The following is a 27025-nucleotide window of genomic DNA, read 5'->3' as shown; positions in this document are numbered from 1 at the left end:
GACGGAAAAGTCTATGGACAAGAAATGGAAAGGCTACAGGCCTGCTAAACAAATGATAGCTTTTAGGTCGCGAGATATATCTGACTCATTTATTCTTCATGGATTCTCATGAATCCGTTATTTAAACCTGCAGTTTCACTTTAGCTGAATCACATTGTTCAAATTAATCATGGTAGAAGATTGGAGGTGTTGAAGGGGTGGGATGATTAGTGGTCCGTAAAAAAGGCCTAGAAACATCTACTCGCCAAGCTTGTGGCCATACTACTATTTATGCAAATTAAATGGAAAAGTGTGCATTTTTATTATTTTTCACAGATTAATTGCATAGACCAGTTTTGATATAGACGAAAGATAGCTTGCATCTTAGAAAGTTACATTAATGATATGAGAGTTGCCGAAATAAATTCAAAATCACATTCGATGTAACGATGTTAATAAAATACATGAATCGTCAACACTCAACATTTACAACGTTGAATGCACATAACCTTGCCGTGACTTTAAAATAATTTAATTTTATATCTATTTATTAAAAACTAATCTACCTACAATATCAAATAATATTTTCAACATTAAAATTAGTAATGACCCATACATTGTTATAAATTTTTGAAAATTATCATCCCTATTGATATTAGATTAATTACTAATTTTTGTTAACAAAACTGGTTGCAATAATAGTTAACAAAAAACTAAAAACACTACGTAACACATGACATAGTAAATTTCTAAGTATATGCATGAAATGGGGAAAAAACATTCAGAAGGTCACGTCATATTTATTTCATAGTAATTATCAATATTACTTTTTTTGTTGTAAAGTTGTGGTAAAGTATATTTGTGTTGAAAATTTTTTCAATTATCATGTTCATGACATCATCACAAGCACAACATACAGATTTTGATAAAATTAACATGGTTAGCTTATAGTGCTTATAATAAAATAATTTATATTGAGAAATGATGTAATGCGATGTTTATTGTCTGAAAGTTTATTGATAAATAAATATAATTTTGCTGTATTTATGGGAGTTTTATTAAGTTTATTTTATTGTATGGTTTTCAATAGTTATAAAGCAATGTCACCTGTAAAGAAAACACCTGTTTATTTTTTCTCTCATGGAGGACCTACTTTTATGTATGAAGATGAAGAAGGTAACTACCTACTATGTTAAAATTAATTATTAATCTTTTTGGATAATATTTAAAAATGTTCATATTTTATGAACGCTAGTATTTTAATAAATATAATAGATCAAGGATTTAAATTACGTCACAGAATCTAATTATGTTAATATAATTTAATATTTTTGTTGAGTTTCAACGATAAAACTAGTGAAAAATAAAACGCTAATTGTAATTTTAGGTGGGGATAGTGGAGCCTACAGAAAAGTGCAATATATTGGTAAAGAAATTACTGAAAAAGTGAAACCAAAGGGAATAGTTATATTTTCAGCACATTGGCAAGCGTCCAAAGATGAGGTAGAAGTGAATACAAGTACGGATTCTGATCTTATTTACGATTTTTATGGATTTCCAAAATATATGTATGAAGAAACCTTTGAACATAGTGGATCCGCAGAAATTGCTAACAAAGTATTAGATTTATTTGAGAAAAATGGAATCAAAGCTAAACCAACGAAACGTTCAATTGATCATGGTGTTTGGGTACCATTTAAGGTTGCTTTTGATCCAAATACAAATCCATTACGTTGTCCAATAGTTCAAGTCTCGTTATATGATAATGAAAATCCTGAAAAACATTATGCGTTGGGTCAAGCGTTAGCACCATTACGTGAAGAAGGAATTGTGATTATTGGTTCTGGAATGTCTGTACATAATTTACGTGATTTATTTAGACTGAGAAGTGATAAACCAACAGATTATGCTATATCATTTGATGAAGCCTTGAAAGATGCTGTAACCTTGTATACTGGTGAAAGTAGGAAACAAGCTTTAATTGATATTTGTGAACGACGAGATGCACGTAAAGCGCATCCCACTTTTGATCATTTATTCCCAATTCATATTGCAGCTGGGGCTGCTGGTGATGATTCAGCGAAACGATTGTATTCAAATCAAGTAGGATCTATGGCTTGGGGTCAGTTTAGATTCGGTGCTGTTGAATAGTGTCTCGAATCAATGCCAATTTTGATTCTTTAAAGTTAGATGAAAATTAAAGAGATTATATCATATTCGTTGGTATGCAGAAAGGATAGCACGCTTATATAATGTGATGGCTTATCAAAGCAGTTATTTCATTAAGAAATGCGAATTACGAATTTAAGTGTAATTTATGAAATATGTTAGTTAAAGTATTTGCACTCTTTTAATTATTTATTTTTTAGTTTTTTTTTTTGTTAAATAGAAATATTTTTGTAAATAAAGTCTAATTTATAAAATTTTCGTAATTTCTGGTATAAAGAATTAATTTAGGGATAAGTACTAAATTTTTACTTTAGCGAAGTTTATTTTTTAGTTGATTGGTTATATAAAATTTCAATAATTATACGCTGTTCAATATTTGGAAATCTATCTTAACATTTTCGAATATAAGTAGGTTTATATTCTTATATGTTTGTCCAAAAACCGATCAATATCGAAGCAGAAGATTATGCTTAGTAGCCATCATAAACTAACATAATTTTGAACAAATTCTTAAAAATTTTATTTCATTGGAAGGTAGAGATCAATAGTTAAATTAGGCCGTACGCTTAAAACATGGAACGTATTTCACGGGTACTTATACTAATAAGAATTCAAATAATAAGAATTCTGTCTGTTATTTGCCTGACTATTTTGATGCATAGTATAGTAGTTACATAGTAGTTGCATTACATAAATATTTATGTAATGTAACTAAAAAACTAACATATTCGACTTCGACATATTTACAGCAATAATAAGAACATAATACTAGAGACATCTGTTTCGTTTCTTTGAAATGTGAGTTAAAGAATCCATCTACATTTGCTATTGTAAACACTTATTTTGTTAGTGTCTACATCTTTAAATCACAATAGTAGTTTAGAAGAATGGTACCATAGAATATGTTTGTATTTATGTATGGATTATGGATGATACACGTCGGACACTTCCTGTAGTGTCGGGTACAATATGTTTAATCTTGGTTGATCTCCGAGATTTTAATTGCCAATTATTGGTTGCCTATATAAAAATAATAAAACCAGAGTCTATATCAGTAAAAATTTTACCTATATATTCTCTGAATAAAGCGATCGGATTCTTTTTGATTATTATTAAACCATCAGTGAGTCTAACCTAATATTCGCAAGAAAACATGGCTCGAAAACTGAACCTGAAATATCATAATATATGCTCCCCTCTCCTCCAATAGCCTACTAAAGATTCTGAGTTCAGATTGCATGATGGTCTTCAAATATCAGCCTCAGAAGAGCACTTACTTTTCCAATACCCTGCAAACTTGAGGACTAGACTCTGTGATCCAAAAAAAAAAAAAATAGATACGGGGGCCAAACGCAAAATATTCCTAAAACCATTCGAAACCTTTCTTTTCCCCCTTCTTTGGGCATGAAAAAGCAATGATAAATAGTCTTATCCTCATAATTTTCTCTTGCTGATTCTTATGTAAAGTTTTTTTCAAAGTGGCATTAAAGTCAATTGCTAATTGCTGATTGTAAGGCCTTCCGATATTATTAAATTGTGGGATTTTACGCCTCTTCCCAGATTGGGGTTACGAGATTGAATGTTGGGTTGAGTGTTATTAAATCTAAAGAACGATGTCACATGAATTATTCTCGTAATGCCTATCTACATCTACCAAAAACTGAATCAGAAATTTTATTCCTGCTGTTGACGATATTGTAATAATGAGATGATTGAAATAAAAATCACATGTAAATATTAATAATTAATGTATTTTTTTTAAATATTATTTTTTATTACACTATAATACATATCATTTCTTGAAATTGCACAATTTGTTACAAATAAATAATAATACACGTTTTATAATTAATAATTGTACCTAGGTACACTTTTTAGTTTTAAAAACTTAAATGAAACATTTTCTAATTTATAATTTACTTTGAATGTTTTTGTATAGCCAATTTTCTATTTTAAAAAATTTTCTCTTACAGCATATGGTATCCATTCAATAAAAAAAATCGAATTTGGATAGATCTATCAATGGAAGCTCGAATTATTGAGGTTTCAAATAATATAATCTATACAATTAACCTATAACGATTCCAAGTTATTGATTAATTTTAAGTACATTGCTTCTTTCTTGTAGTCCGTTGTAACGAACTGCGAGTTGTGAAATGGTTATAGAATCGAAGCTTCAACTTGTAGATATTTTCCAAATATAAGGTTTTCTTTTTTCAAACAAACCCTTTTGAATTAAATTTCGATTTTTTCCCCAATTTCTTAGATAAATTTTTGTATTATATTAATACGGATTTCCACTACTATGTAGCCATCATCAGTATGAATTAGCTAATCGTAGTTACTCTTATAGTGTATGTTACTCATTGCTAATTTGGTGAGTTCTCATTTATTATTTTTGATAATATTTATATAACCCTTTTGAAGTGTGTTTCGCCCCTTGACGGAGCCAGCATGGATGTATAAGTGGTATATGTTGATATTATAATTACACATTTGAATATCCTTTTTATTTAAGGCGATTTTTCACTGAGCCTATAGATCATTTATGCCGAAAGAGATTTAAAAATATAATTTACAAAATTTACAAATTTAAATTGAACATGCAGCAGTTTGTAAAATATTAACTTAATTAAAATTATATATACAAATATATTAATATTTTTTTGTACGCGATTTTCTGCAGCTAATTTTTCTAAAATTAAGTGAACAAAATTATCGTATATCTATTTATGTTTTTTCAAAGTGATAAAAACAATATGTTTTAAAAAGAATAAATGAATAGTTTGTTTCAAATCGTTGAATTATTAATGTTAAATAAACAATTAAATCAAGATCAATTTGATTTACCCAATCGATGTTCGATATTTGTAGTAAACAATGAGTTAATGAGTTTTTATATGATAAGACGACAGTTTTGAAAAAATGATTTTAGAATGGAATGAATTTTTTAATCAAACGATTCAATTAATAATCATAAATGCATAAATTAAAATATTTCTTTTAAAATAATTCTTTTCCGCCTGAATGATGACGTAGGAAACATTGGCAGTTACACAACACACACATAATTTTGTCTAGAAAATTAATTTCCATAATTTTGGGGGTGGTGAAATAGAAATTTTATTATAGGTATTCGTTACGCTAAAAATTATACAATTCGATATCGGATATGTGAATGGGTAACATGCATCTATTCAAGTCGCCTTCTTCTAATCTATAAAATGAAATGGGCGAAAAAATGTCATTTGCTTTTGTGTTTTGTATAATTTCATTTTAATTTTTAGAGACAAATTTTGTTCAAATGTGATAATTATGTGTCCTAAAATCTTGCATGAGCATAGCACCTCTAGGTGTAACACACGTGAGTGTCTAATAATGCGTAAGGCGTTGGTAATAATTTATAATTTAATCAATTGTAACGCAACTTTTTATTTTATCTTTTTTTTAAATACTTATTTTAGTTTTTATGATTTGATATTCTAGATAAGATAATTTGAAAATTTAAAATTGATTTCAACGAATAGTGAAAAAAAGTTGCGCAATAGATTATTGTGCCATTATGTATCATACGTCATCAGTTTATGCATATTTAAAAAATACAAAATTATTAGGTAGAATTTCAATTTTCTGCCTTCATAATAAGTTGTAAATTTCATTGAATTGAAGTTTATTTTTACAGTTCAATTATTTCACTTCTTAGTTTGAAGTTTTAGTTTTGTCTTCGCGATGTCATAGCAAAATAAAATAGAAGCATAATCGTTTTCCGAAAACAATTCCATGTTACACATGTAACAATTTAATTAAAAATTAAAATACAATAATTTGATGTCTTTTCAAAAAGAACAGCCTAATATGGAATTATTCGTTTACAATTTTTAAAGATATTTTTCGAAAACTTTCATAGAAATTGGTCGTTTAAAATGAACATATAAACAATTTCATTTTCTGAATTAACTATATTTATTTTTCAAAACATAGAAATTTCTACGTCAAAACCATCCATTCCCATATTTAACCAAAAGAAAACTGTTTTTATTGTTGTATTCATTTAGATTTTATAATTTTTTATTTATCACAATAATTTAAAATTCTAAAAATTTTTAAGAAAATCTTTTTACTTAGAAAAGATGTCTAAAAATTTTGTTTAATATAAATCTCCGAATGTAATCGATTGTGATCCTTGTCCATGAAGATGGTGATGATGTAATTCGTCTAGCCCTGGCGGATGTGGTAAACTATTTGAATCGCCTAATAAAGCACCAGATGAGCCAACAGATGGAGGGCCATTACCAACTTGCTGTTGGCCGGGTGTACCTGGTGGTGCTTGTGAACCCTCCTGTCGCATTAAATTTCGTCTCCATTTTGCTCTTGCATTTTGGAACCATACCTATGACAAATAATTTAAATTTTAAAATACAGTATTCTTCGCCTTGTTACTAGAACTTGCTTGCGAAATTATCAATTGCATTAATTTAGAACTGTGTAGCTCAAGATATTTTGGAAAAAATTTCTGGTAAATTTGCAAAAGAAGTCTATTAGCTAATTTTTATTATATACGTTAAAATGATCCCTATTTTGTGTGTAAAACTATAATAGGTAAAATGATCCCCCATCATGTGGCGGGTCTTGTGCTGATTTAGATGATTTTACCAGTGATTTTTATTTTCATACTAATCGTTGATGCAATGCAAAAGAATAATTCACATTTTATGTGAACTGTTGTGTAAAAATGCAATGGGATCATTTTACCCACTTATTCTTACAAGGTCAGTAAAACGATTCCTTTTGAGAAATATTGAATAGTTCCCAAAATTTGAACAAATGAAAAGAAATTGGTGTGTCAATATTGCAACACTTGAATAAAGAAACCAAAAATATTTCGATGTTATACATATTTCAAATAGTTTGACTATAAATTTCATTTTTTCTTATGGAGATCATTATAGAACACCTTCCCCTACTATGTATGCTTGGATTAAAAAGTTATCGAAGTTAAACAATCAATAAACAACATTTACCTGTAACACTCGTTTTGAAAGACCAGTTTTTTGTGCTAATTGTTTTAAATCTTTGGCATCTGGATTCTGATTTATTGCAAAATATGATTTCATTGTACGTAGTTGATGGTGTTTAAACGATGTGCGCATTCTTTTCGTACGCTGTGATGTATGTCCACTACCAGATCCAGGTGATGCCACTGATGAATCGTATGATAATGATTCCATTGATGATGATAAATCTCCAGGATGTAACATTTCTGTAACAAATAAATTTGATACTATTACTTTATTGTCTAGTTAATATCTTGAAGAAATTTAAGAAAATAGATTTCAACCTCTTAAAAATATGATTATATATCTATGTTAATTTATTAATATTGATACAGACTATAACACTTGAAGCAGAAAATTTCTAACCTTACTAACCTTACCTATTAATTATTCATATATATTTTTAAAATTCATCAAAGCCATAATTTTTTCTAATTTTCTTTTCAAATAAAATGAGCTTTCTTGCTGTTCTTTTGAAAAACCAATAATTATAATAAACTTATATTTTAAATATAGGCAAAATAACAAAAATGATATGAAAGTTGCCTATGAAATAGAATAAAAAAGTTAAATAATACCCTAGTCAGTTATTTATGTTAGAAAAAATTATTTTCAATTTATAAATTATTCAAAGTAAATGTTTTAAGGATATAATTAGATAAATAAGAAATTCAAATTGCAAACACGAAAAGGTTTTAGTTAAAATTAAAATTATTTTAAAATTTAAATAATTACTTTGTTTCCAATTTTCGATCCGCAATAATCCTTTTCGTGATCTGCATTTGAATCGTGCTTTGCCATTTAGGTAGCCTTGTGCTATATTAAAAATAAGAATTTTAATTAATTAATTGTTTAGAAATTATACCATTAATTTTAAATCTATTATTTATATTTTTAGTTTAATGAGGCTGTTAGATTTTTGGAGCATATTTCGTGGTTTTATAAAATTATTTCCATTTAATGTTAAAAATATATCTTACATGAAACTGGGGAATAATAGTAACTATAATACATTTTTGTAATAATTTAAATATTTAATATTTTCAATTATGTTTAATTTGAATTCAGTATAATAATAACTACATTACAATATAAACAATAATTAATATTACTGATGATTAATTATTTATGTTAATATCAAATTCGAAAAAAAAACAATATGTACAAAACGAAATATAATAGAACGGGTGATTTTAACTGCAAAAATCTAATGGCAGAATATAGTCTGATACGTTGAATACGTGAAATAGTTACTAATGCAGAAGGCGAAATTATCGGTGGTTTTGGGTGTTAAATAACGCAGGAGGTTACAGAATAGCTCGATATTTTTTGAGTTAAAAAGGCACAATTTGTATCACTAATATAAGAGCCATTTAAATGTTTAAGTTTTTTCTGAAAACAAGGATAAAGCGACGTTTTCTAAAAATGAAGCCTAGCTAGATCGAATTTTCATGAAAATTGTTGGAGCAGTTTCCGAGATTGCTAATTGGCGTAAATAATAATATTATAATACATTATGATAGGCGTAAAATAAATTTTGAGATGAGTTTTTCTGACGATATTCAAATTTGTCGTTACGGGTAAAATGATATCCTTTGTATACGTTAAAATGATCCCTATTTTGTATGTAAAATTATAATAGATAAAATTATTCCGACTCTTTTTTAGGAATAAAACGACTCTTTTTTAGGAATATTGAACAGTTCTAAAAATTTTAATAACTATTTTAGGGTGATCATTATAGGGCATCTTTCCCATCTATGTAATTTTTTCGACCAAAATTACTTTTCTTCACACCTATCTACTGCCATGATTCACGATTATAGTAGAAAATACCTCTTAATCTTCACTCGACAATAAGAGAATATTTGAAATCTGGATGGTGAAATTTTTTTAAAAGGTGGAAATTATGGAAAGTCAAGGCAGTATGTAATGTATTTACCTTCAACTAGCTGAATGAATCACTAGCTGAAAAGCAAAGTGTACCGGTGGTTGTAAGAAGACCAACGAACTTAGCACATTAGCACTGTTAAGTTTTGAAACTCTCTCTGGGTTTATGCAGACCATACAAGTTAGTTTGCAAAAATAACAGAGTTAAGTAATAAATATGAAATGGCCCATAATAAAAATAATGAATTGTTATTTAACTAAAGAATAAAAATGAACAACAATAACTGAACACCATACATTATTGTTTGTGTATTGTAGATTATGTGTAGTTTTATATTAAGTGGATCGAACAATGTAAACATTTAAAATTATGTTTAATGAATCAATATGATAATGCATTTCAGTATTATTATTATTTAGTTTTCATTAAAATTATTATTTTAATAATTTAAAACAAAATATTTAGAATTTGTTTAAGCGCGAATACATTTTTGCTCATGTCAAATTAAATAAAAGTATTTAAAAAAATAATATTTTATAAATTTAATTTAATCTGACATTTTTCTGCTCCATCTATGGTCATTTTGAACCATACATTAAAAATTTCTGTTAAAATTTAAAATATAAATGTCAAACAAATCATGGCCATCTTTTCTGATATATTCAATGAATTATGACTATTTTACTCTTTGAAAAATTGAAAACTGCATATATTTTAGCTGTGTAAAACAATGCCTTCAAGTTTTATGGAAGGGGGATAAGTGAGATCAAGGGAGGTAGAGGCTATAAAGCGGTAATTTTGCAAATAAAAGTAGGAACTCTTATAAGCATCTTTGAGAGATTTTACATGACAATTTCTACATTATTTATTGTGGATGATTATTCCTTGATTTACAAATTATTGTAATATAGGGTTTATATATATATATATATATATATATATATATATATATATATATATATATTGAATTATAATATGCACTTTGATAAGGTTTTAATTTATTTCAAGGTAGATTTCTGTCGTCTGAGTTCAGTACAAAGGAAAAAATCGTCAGAAAAATGCCGAACTAGAATCCATAGTAATCGTACTTAGTTTACAAAATATAAAAAAATTATAATATATAATATATAATATAATATTTTTCTAAATTTGGCAGCAGAAAAATTTCATTCTTTGAGAGTGTCTGGGAATGAAAGCGAGTTTCAAAGAAAAGAAAATATTTCATATTAACAATAAAAATATTCTGGACACTCCATATAAGTAATTATAAAATTATTATGCAATAACAATATAAATTGTAGATTATACAATGTTGATTACGCACGTATTTATATGAAAAACTTGCATTATATTTATTTATATAAAAATGTAACAAGTCGAAGGAATCAATTTATGAATCAAAAAACCTGTACGAACGGAAATGAACCGATTGTATATTGATCATAATCGCATAATATAAAATGTTCAATATGCTTGTCAATAAATTAAGCACTCAAGAAATATTTTTATACTAATGCTGACATCGTTCCTTAAACAGTTATTTATAAATAACCAATTTTGAAATTTTCGTGATTTCAACAGCATCAAATATTAATAGCTACCTGATGCACAAAGAAACAGGCACATGAGTTTTCCTATAAGGGAGCATTGTCTTTTCGTACGACCTTAATATGCATTTACAAGGTGTCACTAAAAAGATATTTACAATGCGCTATCACATGTAGCTCAAAATGAGTCGATTTAGCTAGACCTGCCCCCGTAAAAGTTGGTCCGTTTTGGCGCTATATGCTCTTGTAGTTGCAATTTTGAAATCGTTTGTGACACTGTTTTTCATACAAAATAAATCATGCCAACCTTATAAGTAATACCTATTCATGGGCACAAAATGTGGGGTTTTTGGTAGCCAAAACTCCCCAAATTTTTCGCCCATGAAGATAAAAGACTGTTTACTACGAAAAAGGAGCTCTCTATAGAAATCGATTATTCTCATGGTTGACTCAAAATTTGCAATTTTTATCTTTGGTAGCAGCTTAAGCAACAGTTTTTATTCATATAATTACTACGGCGCTTTCTTTATGATTTTTGTGACAAAACCCCCGTAAATTGACCACCTCTATCCACTGATTTAAAACCATTGAATTATTTTAATTTCTTTATTTTTTAAAATCATATTTAAAATCATAAAGCAAGCGCCGATATGAATAATTACGTTTAAGCCTTATATGTTTAAGCCTTATTTGTAGTAAAGAAAACCTTTTAGCAATAAATCAAGTTAACTTCATCCAAAAGTCATGATTAAGATCCTTTACCTCCATGGGCGTAAAAATTTGGCTCGTATTAGATACCAAAAACCCCAAATTTTACGCCCATGAATTGATATTACTTATAAGGTGATATGAGTTGTTTGTATAAAAAACAGTGTCACTACACCAAATTTTTTCTTTTACTGTTTAGCTAAATCGACATATTTTGAGTTAAGCTGTATGCAGTGGTGGATTTACACTAGGGTCAGTCGGGGCTAGTGCCCAGGGCGGCAAAATTTGGAATGTGAGAAAATATTTTCTATACAATATATAATTAACTAATTCTTTTAAATAAACATTTTATTTTTCAAGAAATATAATTTATGCATTATGTATCAAATCAAAATTTTGTATATTATAATATAGGAAATTTAAGTGAAAACTATTAAAATAGTTTAATTAATTTATTTCCATAAAGGTTTGCAAAAATAAAATTTGATATTTTTATTTTCTGGAATTGATAAATTAATATAGTTTTTGTGAAGAATTAAAAATATTTATGTATGTCTTTTTGATAACAGAAACTTTAATTGATCAATGAATTTTCCTAAAATTGGAGAGTTATCAAATAATACTAATTAATTTTAATTTAAAAGAACAGTAATAATAATATGTAATACATAATAAATTTTCTGCAATTAATTAGTTATTCTAATTTTAAAAAAATAAGGTATCAAAACTATTAAAATAAAATTTCAGTCATAGGGCGGCATTTTCTAAAGTGCCCCAGGGCGGCAGAAATTTAAATCCGGCCCTGGCTGTATGCGGTAGAGCGTTGTAAAGACCTTTTAGGGACACCCTGTATTTTTCGTTATAATTTCCTATTAGTGCTTATTAGATATTTATTACTAATATAAGCATGTATTTATTGACTAATAAATTAAATATTAATTCATAATTAGTACCTTTAAAAATCACTTTGTAGTTTATCGTAATACCTAATAAATATAGATATTAATCTTTTTAATTAATTTTAAATGTTTCTTGACGAATTTACTTAATTAGGGAGAAGGGAGAATTATTTCATGTATATAAATATCTTGGTTTGTGGTGGTACCACATATATCTTTCTGTTATCAATAAAGTATATCATCAAATTTTTTAAAACAAAAATATAAGTCTGTGATTTATCTTAAAAAACATGTATTTCAATTTTAAGCTACCACATTTTACACATATCATTTATGTCAAAGAAGATCTCTCTATTGATTTAGTATTTTGGAGAATTTTGTGAGAAGAGTTTCTTTCCAAAATTTGTTTTTAGTGATAAGAATTCGAATCCAGATTTAATTAAATTATAAATTCAATTGGAAAACTTAATAAATAACACTAAAGTATTAGAGTTCATCTTAACGTTACAATTTGAAGTAGAACTTTATTCATTTTCTTGATTAGGAACTGTTTTACTTCTTAGTACTACAAATGAATATTACGTCACGTAAGTCACTTGTCTTTCATTTTTAATTATTGGATCGACTAGTAACTTCGAAAATAAATGTCGTTTGGAAGCGAAATTTGTCAGCTGGAAGCGAAAAATAGAATTAAATATTTTCTTTTATATATTTGGATTGAAAAGTTCAAATATTTTCTTACCTGTACCTTAAAATTTGGCGTAAAAATCTTAGAGAAGCGTGGTTTGCTCTGCCTGAGAAGTTATCTCATATCATGAGACATTTTATCTCATTTAAAGAAGTAAATGATTTAATAAGTTATGACTTATAAGTTAAGAAGTTATGATTTATAAGTTAAGAAGTAAATGGTTTAATAAGTTATGGACCAAAATCTTCAAAAAACCATATTTTGATGAAAATATTACAAGCTTTTATTCAGTTTCACCTGTCCGTGAAACGTGAAGAGGCATAATGCTCTATGCCTCTTCAAACTTAAGTTTTATCAGTAAGAGTTTTTCAAGATCCCCTGACACTTTGAAAAAGGACCTTCGAGATTTTGTCCTTTCCCATTTTATTATCGTATCTACAATTGGAAAATGAATTGGAAAGAATACTTTTTAGATACGCTGTTGTTTAAAAATGATTCAATATTTTGGTCGAGTTTTTTTTTTTTTACTTGTATTAAAAAAAGTCTCTTCTCATGTAAAGGAAATCAGTTTATCTGAATACAAATATAAAAGTACATACAATAATACTTAAAAGTAGTAGATATTTTAGCTATAAAAATTGAAAATGGAGATAAAAAACATATTTAAAAAACAACAAATAAAAAACAGACTACAACAAGAAACAGGAGTTCAGAAAATAAAGTGACTTTGTGTTAAAATGTTGTCCACTCACCAACTATTGTGGTTTGTTTGGTGGCAGTGTCTTCTATTACATTTGTATGAGAAAAAAGGCCATAATATTTTTGTATGGTATATATTTATTTATAAGAAAAGAAATAATCTTGGCTCTTGTTTTGTTTATTTCGAAATGAACGGTAGTGGACGTAAGCAATGAAAGACCACTATGTATATTTATAATAAAGGGACAAGGTAAAATATTAAAGGCGAAATTTTTTCACATATTTTAAAGAACATATACAGTGAAACTTGAATAAGAAGAACTTGGATAAGTGAGAAACCTACATAATTGGAACTCATGCTTAGGTCCCAGCAATCTGGGATACATTATTTCGATTTTACTGTCATAGTTACCTGTATAACTGAGATAGCGAGTGAATTTTATAACCGCTGTAACTGAGATCTGACATAACATCGTTTTGTTTGTTTACTTGCTTATCCTTATTCTACCCGAAATTTAATATTTACTATCGAACGTATGTTTATTTGAAAAATGCCGAAACGAAGGCTCAAATCGTTATCAGTACGTGAAAAATTGAAGTTAATATCCGTTTATGGAAGTGGGAAGACACGCGATGATGTATGTATTGAAATAAATGTGCCAAAATCTACTCTATGTAGAATATTTCAGAATAAAGATAAAATTCAATCACAGTGCCCTGAAGGACAAGGAAAAATAAAACGTGGACGTTTATAAGAATATCCTGAACTTGAACAGTGATTGCTAACATAGGTCAAGCAACTTCGTAACAAAAACGTTCCGGTAAGTGAACTGATGATTGAAGAAAACGTATAAGATTTCGTGTGAAGGTTTAGTATTCATAATTTTTGTAGCAGCAATGATTGGTTGGAAGGGTTTAAAAAAAGAAACGGTATAGTTTTGAAAGCAATTTGTGGAGAAGGTAACGCTGTTGGTGTTAACAAATGTAGCCAATGAATTTAAGACCTGCCAGTTCGTTAAGTCGTACCTCTATTACTGAAATAATCAGTATTCTAATCTCTATTAATGGAATCCTCCGTAAATGAGACACATTTAATTATAAAAATCTGGATTTCTGAGACACTGGGTTAGTGAGATGAATTTGCAGATCCCTTGATACCTGATTACCAGGAAATTTTGTGACGTTAAACGTTACGAACCGCTATAAAGATGCGAAGCTGTTAAAACAATTTCCTCTATCAGGTGATTATTAGGATTACATTCATTGGGATTAGAGAATGTTTCTTCAATATATAACCAACTTTCTGTATATACAAAGTTGACTTGTTTGTATATTGTATCGCATATCGAATAAATATGTGGTCGAAGAAACAAAACAAGAATATATATACACATAGAATACCTACATACATATATTATCAGAAGGTCAGGTTATTTATTGGCTGGTATTGCTACTGAAGACGGTGGGTGGCCTAGCTGGACACTGACAGATGGAATCGCCTCCTGCTCGATCCATTGATTGGATAAGAAAACTTTAACTGAATGCAGTAGCCAATAATAATAATCATCATAATCATAATATAGAGAAATGTATTTTTTTTTTAGTTTAGTTTGGTATTTTCTCATGAGATTTGATTATTGTTTTTAGTTGTTTGGTAACACTTAGTTCTTGTTTTCTTAGAAATTCGTGATTTGTTTGGGAAGCGTATTGAAAACATGTGTTTGAGAATTTTTGTTCAAAAAAGTAATAATATAGCAATGAACTTTCTTTTTTATTTATTTTATTTTCCTTTCTAAATGAGTTTTGATTTCTTCTATATGATTTCACATGATATGATCCAGTCTTTGTCAAAAAAAGACATAAGCAAGTAAACAATTTTTTCGTTAGAAATCTTCTATTAGAACTTATTATAATTTGATGGTGGAAGCGCATAGAAATGATGCATTTTAAAACTATTAATCTTCTTTCTTCTATAGATATAAAATAGTAACTTACTGGTGGATTGACTGATTGACACATCAATGCATAGACCAAACTCCTGGGAACTAAGGAATGATTTTTGGAAGTATCACTCTTAAGATGATGAAAACGAGATAATGGTTTGAATGAAAATACATTGCATCCATTAAAAGCTACTTTATAAGCGAGTAACATAAGCTGTATTTTATGTATTTTTAAAAAAGGGGCGATAATTGAGGAGAAGTCAAGTGATGGCTATAGCGTGATAGTTTTAAAACGTGCAAGTGAGCCAGAAGCTGACCATAGAAAATTCTCAACAATATATTCAAAAAAATTTGAATCACAACTTTTTTAGTGTCTGAAAAGTTACAATATTTCATTAAATTTTGTGTATTTTAGACTTTTAATTTACTGGTATAGTCTTTTTTGAAACTTATCTACATATTTTATTTTTGTTTAATAAATATCAGTAGTAATGTCTTAAAAAAAATGTCGATTACGGCTAACATTGCCAAAAACACAATCAATTCAGGATGTATGAGCACTAAAGCTTGATTTTTTTTATATGAAGTTGGACTAAGTCTAAATCAATTCTGAATTGCCAAAAACACAATCAATTCAGGATGTATGAGCACTAAAGCTTGATTTTTTTTATATGAAGTTGGACTAAGTCTAAATCAATTCTAAATGACTCCAAAAGTATGCATATTTAACACATGTTTTATGGTTAAACGGTAGATGGATGATATGTTTTCATAGATTTCTCCAAAACTAGTAGATGGAAATTGAAAAAAAATTATATAAATTAAAGTTTAAACCTTAATAAATTATTGAAAACAAAAAAAAAACCGTTGTGCCCGACTAATAGTGGGGTACAAATTAAAAAAATATATATTTTCAATTTTGATGGTGAATTATGTTATAACTTGACAATATAAGATGAAAAGTAAAAATAAAATTCTTATTTTTCGTCTACATTCATGAAGCTATAAGATCATCAAAGTTGAAAATAAGGTACAATTAATTCCAACCTTAAATCTAAAATTGCCTTGGTGCTCGTACTGCCTTAAAGAATATTTGTTTTGAAAAAAACTGAGTCTTACATTTCTTACTTTCTCATACAAAGTAGGTACTCTACTCTAAATAATATATTGTAATCGCGAAAAAAGTTCTCAGCGAAATTAAGCATTTTGAGCATTCCTTAATCTGTTATTGCAAGTTTATGTAGTTCTATACATCCATTCACTTAATTCACAAATTATTAACCGTAGGCGTAGAATGATAAAATTTTTGATGTAGGATTTATCTACTTGCCCAACCCTCCTCCCCTGAGTACTTCATTGTGCGTAACGGTCTATAAAAGTAGTTTATAATTAAAATAAACTAATAAACTACAACAATTATCATTTTCTTTTCTCCGAAAACGAAGAAAAAGATTAAAGAAATAATATGATAAACATAAAAATTATTTATATTGCACCTACAATTGAATATTTTTGAAACACTTTGTACACTTTTTCTTAAAGTATTCTAAGAGCATTTACTATACCCACTACTTCTTCGTATAAAATTAGTAATGAAAGTGTAAAAGATGTTTAATTCTAATTTGGCGGTATAATCTTTATTTTAAAGTTAAAAACAAAATTGAATATAACAACTGAAACCACTTAATAAATATTATTTCAATAAATTAACCATTAAAAAAAACTACCATTTTATTACTAGGTAGAAAGAAGGTTGGTTTGGTGTACTATTGTTTCATCAGCTTTATATTATTATCCAACAATATTGTTGTTGTTGTTGTTGTTGTTGTTGTTGTATAATTAAACTTTATCACATTTTTTTTTATTTAGTTTTGTAAACCATAATTTTATCATGTGGATGAGTGTGATACAGTATGAAATAAAAATAGTTCTGAGTGTCTATAACGTGTTAAGTTAAAACCCAAGGAAGAAAAATTGTCTTTAACTGCGTGTGTTTAAATTTGTCCCAAAAAATGATTGATCTCTAAGCATCCTTTTCATCTCATCTGATGTCCTTGACCATCACTTTGATAATGAATTAAGAAGGAGTGTTATAAGTTTAAAGTGTTTATCTGTGCGTTTGTGTGTTTATCAGTGGATTCGTAGCCCCTAAACAGTCGAACCGATTGAAAACATTTTGTAGCTATATTTCCAAAAATCGGTTTACAAGGAATAAATCGCATTTGTCGGAGGTTTTTAGAAATTTGTAAATTTCACTTGTAGTATAATTTTCTTACAATTGTTTTAAAGTATAAAGAAAAGAACTCGCAGCAATCAGTCATTTTGCACAGCTTTTGGGAAAACTATTAACTAAGAAAATTTAGGTACCTCCATTTAAAAAAAATGCCAAACAGGGAAATAAAAGAAGGAAACATAGTCTTTTATTACACGTTGAGATAGAAAATAAACTATATGTATATTGCGGATGTCACTGTTGTATGCGTATGTCACTGTTGTATGTAATTTCCATCAGATTGCATAGTGATTAGTACAGTTGTAAATTTGACTTCCAAAAAGGGGCTAAACACCACCCCGACACGAGCTAACTCGATCCAGCTTAACTAAACATAACGCAATGAGTTGATTTTCGTTAATAAGTGTTGAGTAAGCCCTAGTTGTATATTATACAAATTTTAGGGCGATCATTATTTCAGCAGATACGTTAAAATGAAACAAAAAGATTATATCTATTAAAAAAGCTCCCACAGGATTATTTGGATTCGAATTTTATACGAGCTTACGAATTAATTAAAGAGAATTGAAAAATATGAATGATTTTACTAGATTTAATGTAAAATATTTTCCATATTATTGTATGCTTCCAAACTTTGTACAATTTACGGAATAATATTTCTCACCCATTAAGACGTCGTTACAAAGCGATAGGGGATGATATAAATTTTTCAGCCAGTGATCCAAAAACTAGAAGGTACATGCTTCCAAATGAGCTATAATAAATTCAGAGTCGATCATTTTCTACGATCAGATACACAGCAGTTTGAAATTTGGATCAGTTTGGTATGTTTAAAATTGCCCTTTAGTTATTTTGCTGGGTAAATTTATAAATTGAATTAATTGTTAGTCTTATTTAAAACAAAATTGAAAAATTTTGATACAATCAAAAATACTCTACAACAAAAGCGTGTTGACTTTATTTTTGTCATCTTTTTCTATAAATTTTATAGATTTATGTGATACATATTAAAAAGATTTTAAAACCAAATCATATAAACATATTGTCAAGTAAGTTTAAAGTAATCTATATCGATAAGTAAGTGGTTGTTGTCAATAATAAACAAAACAACGGACGCGACGGAAGAATAACGTGCTAGTAATCCATTAATTATTTAGTGGAAGGTATTTAAATTATACTGCAATTATTGCATACGTAAAGGTACTTAATAACTTACGTATTGGGTATTATGTCAGTCACATTTTAAAACAAACATTGCATTCATCCTTACGTACTACGCATTACACAGTGTTTAGTTTTTTAATAATACCTATACCTACTACGTACGTTTTTTTTTTTTTTTTGTTTATCACAAATTATATAATAAAGGTATATAATATACACCTGCTTTAATTACTTTGTTATTTTAATTTATACAGGATGCTTATAAAGCAGGCATGGGCGAGTTATCTTAAGCCCAAGTCATCATTGTTATAGCTTTATTGTGTGCCATAAACTTTATTGTGTGTCTCTTTATCCAAGTTCTCATTACTCATAGAGGAGGAAGCGAGACGGGTATACGACTTTTCTACCTATCTCAGTTTTTCTAATAGTAATGAGGAAGGTAGAAAAAAATGTTGTCTCTCTGTCTTACTCGTATTTTTGGTTGTAACTGGTTAGGTTATCACTGTCTTACTCCTATGTTACTTACAGAAGTCTGAGGGACTTCTCTATGCCACGTTTGTCCATGCCTGATAAAGCTTATTTAAAGCCATTGAAGGTCTTTAATTCGATAAAAATTTCGGTAAATTACCTTTGAAACAAAAAAAATCTTAATCGGTACTTCTGCTTAGGAAATACGATGCCACAAACCAATCGATTAGACCTCATTTTGTGGCATTGTAAGTTCCTAAACAAAAGAACCGATTCGTATTTCCATTTGTTTAATGGTAATTTGATTAAAAGAGTTCCTGTCTATGTTTAAAGTGCGAGTTTAATATTCCGTACCCAGTAGCAACTAGAAAATAGTTGATGATATTCAACAGATGGTGGTTTAGAACACTCTCAATCTCAGAAAGGAAAAAATTAATTTTCATTAAATGGCGGGATCGCATATAAATAATATATTTATATATTATTTATTTTTAAAACATACTCTGAACTTAACCAGCTCAGTGGTCGAGCGGTCTAAGGCGTTAGTCTTTGACCGTTTGGTTACTGACTGGGAGGTTGTGGGTTGGATTCTAATCAGCGACAGTGTGAACAAATTATAATTAATGAGGGCGGTAGAATTGATCACATTATCGTCGCTTGTATAAGAACGAAGTATCCGATTCCACCCACATCATAAAATGTAATTGTATATATACGGATGTAGTTAAATAAATAAAGATTAACAAATAATGATGTGTGTGGCCTCTGATATATGCATATGCAAGAGAAATGGAGTTTAATTTATTACATATTAAAATTATTATTATTACTCTGTACTTTTAGAGCCATATGCAAGCGTAGTGAGCTCCACTGCCGAAGACTCCATCCAGGCCGAAGGGAGGCTGTCCAATGGATAGAAGTAAAAGTTGTGTTTAACGATCTTAAGGGGATGGGCTAGCGAGTGGGATTAACGGGCTTAGCGGACAGGCTAAGTATAGTAAAGGTATTGATGAATTGAAGTTACGTTTCTAAAGGACAACGTCTGCCGGGTCTGCTAGTTTATTTATATATTTTTCATTCGAAAAATATATTTGAAAATTTCGCCTTTATAAGTCGAAAATTTAGCAATTAAAAATCTTCCGTATCTGGAACGACTTGTTAAGCCAAACACTCATTATAACTCAAAATTTTTAGGATTTTCAACTAAGTCACACCAGAAATATATTTATAAATGCCTCCATTTACTGATGGACTATAAGAGGAATTGCACTGACATTACTAAAACAAGAAATAATAAAAAAACTCGACTATCATAAAAATTTAAAAATGTCTATAAAAACTGTTTCATTTTATATACAGAGACAGATATTTCGTTATTCATTAAAAAACCGAAAAAATGTTGAATGAATGTTTGGTTTGTGACGACAGCACTCATTGTGCATGCACTCACAGAGTCACTCACTCACTCATTGGTGGTGATAAGTTGCAGCGGATGAACAATTGACAATCAACTCCTGTTGAAGTATATAAAAATATATAGAAAGACGAACGAACGAATGAACGGTAGTGGACAAACGAAACATGACACAACACCTGCTGATAATGTCCAAAATGATATATGGTTATTAACCCTTTAAAAATAATATAAAAATACCATTGCATTTGAATTCGATTGGATTGGAACCACATGCATGATGCATTTTTCTTTAACTGATTATCGGGTATTTATAAATTATTTATATAGTTATTAGAAAGAGTTACTGCCATTCAACTTGAAATAATAACATAATGTTTTAAATATTAATATTATTTTTATCGACTTATACAGGCTGATCATTTTCGTTGTACATCGTATCCTAGAATTCTTGAAATAGTATTGAGGTATCTTCAAAGTAGTGAACATCAGAAAAATGGTGAATAGGTGACGGAATTTTATGATGAAAAGCTCTCTGACGTTTTTCGACCTAACAAGTTACACCTCCGTTAAATAACTTTCTACCATATGACTAGAAGGTAAGGTGTGAAAACTTTAAATTTAACGCCTGTGTGTATCTGTGTATCTGGTTTTCTGTCTGTGTCATCGTAGCTCCTAAATGGATGAAATGATTTTGACTTTTTTTTTAATGGCAATCTTATCGAGAGTGTTTTTAGCTATATTTCAAGTATGAGTAAAGGGTTCTGTGGAGGTGATCTTCTAACGGATTTTTACGATTTATAACCCCCTCTCCCTTGTCACAGATGGTAACATTTTTGAAGCCATCCCCTCTTTGGTGTGACGTGACATATTTTATAATTTAATAGAAATAATTAAAATAATATAGAAGTTAAAAATTTAATTATAAAAATGTATTTCTTTAGATCAAAGATCGAATCGGTAACCTTTAAAATCGAGTCTTAATTTATCATTATATACATACGGCGTGTTAGAAAAATACCTAAACCGCAAAATAATCTATGAATAGTATACCTAGCTATTTTTCGTAAACTTTTATAAACCAATTTTAAAAATTTTCTCTAACTGCTTCTAACTTAATCTAAGTCCTCGAAAAAACGATTCGAACCAAAGATGTTGTTAATTTTCAGGACTTATACAATTCTTTTAGCTCTACAACCTTTCTATACAAGTGTTTCGTCTTAAACTATTATTATCCAAATTTAGCTGCTGTTCCGAAATATTTCTAACACCTGGTATACTTAGTATACGTATGTACTTTCACGTGAGATAACTTAACATAGTTGTTACGCTAACATGTGAATAATCATGACACGTTAATTTCAATTCATTCTTTCAAATATAATCACACTGGTCTCGCCTAGTAGGTATTATTTTATACAAACTTTTTTTTATGAATTTCGTCTGATTCAGGTGGAATTTATATTTTTTCAAAATTATTTTATTTTGTGCACATGGCTTTTTAATGTATAATGTCATTCAAAAAAGTCAACTTCATTGTTATTTATACAAATGGAAACTATTTTATTCAATGAGTCAAGCTAAACAGGGTGCAACTGTTTAAGAAAGCGTTTCTAAAGAGAAAAAGAGAAATCCTTCGCAAATGCTGGCTGAATTTTTGATTTTTATTTAATTTAAATAAATAAAAAATTAATATTAAATAATAAGTAGGTGAGTCGTTGTTGATAGCGTTACATGTGGAAAATTTATAACTTTTATATCTTTTCATTATATCGTTAGTTTTCAATTTCATCATTTATGTAAAAATATTGCCTATGTTTCCCAAATAATTAATAATATTACATAAATTATTATTTTAGTTTTAATAATTTTTTACGTTTTTAAAAACTCATATTAATAATATATAATGAAAATAGAATACTATTCTAAAAACATAAATATAATTATTGAATATAGGCACATAAAATTTTAATTGAATTGGCATTTAACATTATTTATTAAGCTCAATTTATATTTAACAAGACGATAAAATTTAAGCATAAATTTTAATAAATAAACACCCTTTTTATTGCAAAAAAAAAATCGACATTGAATTAAATAATAATTACCCGTGTATTGTAAAGATGCATATTATTTAATAATTGTTTTACATTATTTTAACAATTTTAAAATAATAGTAAAAACATTTTGTATAGACTACTTTGACAGGAGTTTGTTATTATTTTTAATTAAAATTAATTGAAAAATACATGTATTTCAGGATTCGAATCCGGGTCGCTTGGATGCATGCCATGTGTCCTACCATCTCAATTATATATGCTGTAGAGTGAAGAATGTTGGATTTTTTTCAATTCAATGAAAAAGTTTACCTTTATTAATATCTTAAAAACGCCAAAAACTCGATCTTAACTCTTAGTTTGAGGGTCAGAATCGATTGTACTAGGTTAGGCTAGATTATATTGGCTGTCGACGAAGGACACACTTACGCTATAGAACCCGTTGTGATACCATATATGTGTTTTACTACCTTTACGCTGATAATTTCATTTATCAGCTCCTGAATTTCAGAGGCTGAGTGCACCTCCTTCATGCATATACCATGCACTATGCACTACACCAGCCTATCACAACTACTAATTAAATTAATTTTGTTGCGACGGCCGGAATCGAACCCGCTATCCTAAGCATACCGCAGACCGATATACCGCTAATAGGGCGACCGATTGTATCTAAGTAAATGAATAATTTTTCTCTTCTTTCTCACTATTTTAAAATAATTTGATCACGTTTCGAAGACATTTTGATAATCAAGTATCTAACTAAAGTCACCTACAAATTATAATGCAATATCAAACCAGGAAAAACAGCTCCGGCGACAGATACGGTTTGTGTCAAACACAATAATTTATTAATTACAATGGTTTAATATTATATTAATTTAATATAATAATAAAGTAAAAACATGAATATTTGAACAACTAAAATAAACATTTGAACATGAATTTTAATAACTTTATTCGATAATAAATATTATTAGTTAAGATTGTTTTTAAATACACCATTTAAAAGTGTTTAACATACCCGTATTTAATTTTAAGTAGTTAATAAATAAATAATATATTTTAGTTTTATTAATTGAATATTAAATTTAGAATATAAGCTTAGGTTTGTCACCATTGTCATAAAGTTTAAACATTATTATTGCAACAGGAAAATGTACTGTTTATTATTTAGAAATACAGTATGTAAATTAAGTGGGTGGTATAAATTATTGATTTTATTAAAGAAGAAAAAATTCTCAAAATAATTGTATCCGTTTAACATGAAGGTACTTTCTATTCTGCGTCTCTTAAACACCATAAATCTTTTTAAACGACGTTTATAACGAAAAAACGATACTTATTTCTAATAGCCGATCAGCAATTAATATTTTAAATGGTTAAAAAGATAAAATTAATAAGTCCACGAATTTGAATGAAAAACATATTAATCGAAAGAAAGATCACAATTATGGTGGAAGCTCTGGGAAAAAATTTAACCGACCAAATTTAATAATAGTACCAGGATTGCAAACCCATTGCTTGACTGTTATGGCATAAAGTAGAGGCTAAGTGGCCGATCGAGTTAAAGAGCAATCGACTTTAACTGTTTGACTACTTAAACTTAGGTTGCGGGAGCGAACCCAGGCAGCCGCAGTCAGATCAATTATAATTAAAAGGGTCGGTAAACTTATCACACTGTCGTCGTTTCGATAAGAACGAAGTAATCGACTCTACTCACATCATAAAAATTTAATTGTAATCAGATGTAGTATAAACAAATTAAGATTAAAAATGTGGGTGGCCCCTGTTATAGATCCATATGTCTGAGAAACGGAGGTTAAACCCCATTATTATTACTATAGCATCAAGTATTTTTAGGGATTTTGGGATCCGAGTAAGTATTATTTTTAATATACGATTCGTGTTTTGTTAAGATAATAATATTTTTAATTAGAGAATGTGAAAAAAAGACAAAAATTGAACATGAATTTTTATAATACTCACCAATGGTACCAGAAGACATTCGCATATTTACAGATAAATCAGCTGACCCAGGTGAATCTGATCCAGGTGGTATTTTTCGTTTACGGGGTCGTCCTTTTTGTGCTGATGCCGGACTCGGTGACATATGATATTGTAAACTTGGTGAATTTGTTGCACGAAACATTGAACCAATTTCCATTGCATCACAGTATTCACCACTATATAATAATTCATAATGGGGTCGACAATATACAAGTCCATCACGCATACCAAAATGATCACCTTTTGACAATGGTATTGCACAGGAGGCACATGTGAAACAATGTAAATGATATACCAAATCACGAGCACGCATTACCAATTCACTTGCTGATATACCGGCTTGACATCGACCACAACGTTTGACCGCAAACATCCTGTGGAAAAACAAAAATTATTATTAGTAAAAAAACTTAGATTTATGAACTAGGTGATTTAAACTAGGTTTATGATATAAAAAATTCAAAAATATTGACCGTTTCATTCTTGAGATATAATTACTCTAATATATGAAATTGTATTGTTGAACAGAAACAACTATATTTGGAGTATAAGTAGTTGAAGAGAGATGTCTATAATAATGGAGACTTTAATACGTATAAAGAAGCATGTCTACGAGAATACCTCGCGTTTATACATAAGTGTTAAAAAGAATACTTTATTTGACAATTTACGTATGGTTAACATTTGTATTGTTGCTGTTACTACGCTATTTGATATTATCTTGTTTTACTGGCACCAAAATCCGCGGGTAAAATACGTCGAATGACTAAAAGGACGACTTTAATACAAAATTTCGTTATCATTACTTCATATGGATGAAATGTTAAAAAGACTAAAATATTCTAAAGACTAGAAGAAATTTTCTTAGCAGGTGTAATGCTGGTTATATGTATTGTCAAAAAAAATTCAAGTGTCTTTCAAATAGTAATAAGGAATGATGTCACTGAACTACTATTGTAAAGCATTTCAAAGCACCTGGTTAAATTCCAAAAACATATTGAAATTGAATGTGTTTCTCTCTTAAAATTTAATAAAAGTGTATCATAAAACTCACTTACAAGTTTTTAATACAATAGTGGTAATTACCATCAGTGGTATCGTTCCCTGATAAAAATCACATGGTTTTTCCTTAAAACCATTTATATAAAGTGTAAATCGGTAACAAACATTGTATCGATTCTTTTATAATATCCAAAAAGACAACAAAATGTATATTTCTATGAATATATGGTGTAAAACATCTTTTTAAATAAAAAAACCTTATACAGAATCCAGCAACCACACCTTTTTGTTTGTTTTGACTTCGAACAATATACTTAAACAGGAAATAGAGTTGTGATAAGAAATCGATTTGATCCGATTTGGAACAATATCTTTACATTCTGTTTTAATAGAAGTTTAATAAAATTTATTTAAGCACACTTCAAATAAGTGATTACAAAATGTTCTAGAATTGATTGGCAATTTATATAGAAAGAGCTATTAAGAATTTGTCTAAATTTTCTCAATTAATTAGATCAGCTTTAATTTCTTGCTAATTTTTCATAAATAAAATATTCGAACTATTCATTGAATGGTCAAGAATTCCCCATGACTTGATTTTCTTAAAGATAGTAAAATGATTTGAATGTCTTTGAGCTAGTTTCATTTTATTTATGAATTTTAACTGAAATTTATTTTAAACGACAAATTCTGGCCATTTTCTGTCCCAAATTATATAACGTTAATGACAAGTGTACTTTATTCACTTTTCGATTCATATCAGTGCAAGTAAAAAATAAATTCCGTAACTCATTGTAAATTTTCACCATAAACAAGATTTAAAAAACTTTATTTGTATAAAATTGAAATGTAAAAATAAAATTATTACAATGAATAAAAGTTTTTGTTAAAAAGTTTGAAGGATTTTTGTAGAATTTTTTGTATTTAAATGTATAAAATTAAAACTTTGTTAAAAATATACTCTTCTATATGTGACTCTTATGTAATAGAATTGTTTAACTTTACAAATTCATTTCACCATATTTATTTTTTATTACTGACAATAATCTCAAATATACAGAAGGGCAGGCAACGAATTGTGTGATTTAGGAAACACCTTT

At 28.4% G+C, this 27025-nt stretch overlaps 2 protein-coding genes across 2 annotated transcripts in view; one reads left to right on the top strand and one right to left on the bottom strand.

Annotated features, from left to right (window-relative positions):
* Positions 1-906: 906 nt before the first annotated feature.
* On the top strand, positions 907-2324 carry LOC123294601 (extradiol ring-cleavage dioxygenase-like). The gene is made up of 2 exons (XM_044875683.1): positions 907-1155; positions 1367-2324. Exons 1-2 carry the CDS (start codon positions 969-971, stop codon positions 2128-2130), a joined length of 951 nt encoding a protein of 316 aa, XP_044731618.1. The 5' UTR covers positions 907-968; the 3' UTR covers positions 2131-2324.
* Positions 2325-6295: 3971 nt separating this feature from the next.
* Positions 6296-27025, bottom strand: part of LOC123294600 (LIM/homeobox protein Lhx9-like) — a 46641-nt gene continuing 25911 nt past the window's right edge. The window contains exons 2-4 of the mRNA XM_044875681.1: positions 24903-25297; positions 7170-7408; positions 6296-6538 (exon numbers count right to left, since the gene is read on the bottom strand). Of these exons, the coding sequence (XP_044731616.1) occupies positions 6296-6538; positions 7170-7408; positions 24903-25297 (877 nt within the window). The remainder of the gene's footprint in view (positions 6539-7169; positions 7409-24902; positions 25298-27025) is intronic.

The sequence above is a fragment of the Chrysoperla carnea genome, chromosome 3 (genome assembly GCF_905475395.1).
Source record: "Chrysoperla carnea chromosome 3, inChrCarn1.1, whole genome shotgun sequence".
Classification (NCBI taxonomy): domain Eukaryota; kingdom Metazoa; phylum Arthropoda; class Insecta; order Neuroptera; family Chrysopidae; genus Chrysoperla; species Chrysoperla carnea.
This window is presented reverse-complemented; position numbering and strand designations above follow the sequence as displayed.

Coding starts and splice junctions, on each gene's coding strand:
- LOC123294601 (XM_044875683.1), top strand. CDS start 969: ATGCGATGTTTATTGTCTGAAAGTTTATTGATAAATAAATATAATTTT. Junction 1,156..1,366: donor TATGTATGAAGATGAAGAAG/GTAACTACCTAC, acceptor TTGTAATTTTAG/GTGGGGATAGTGGAGCCTAC.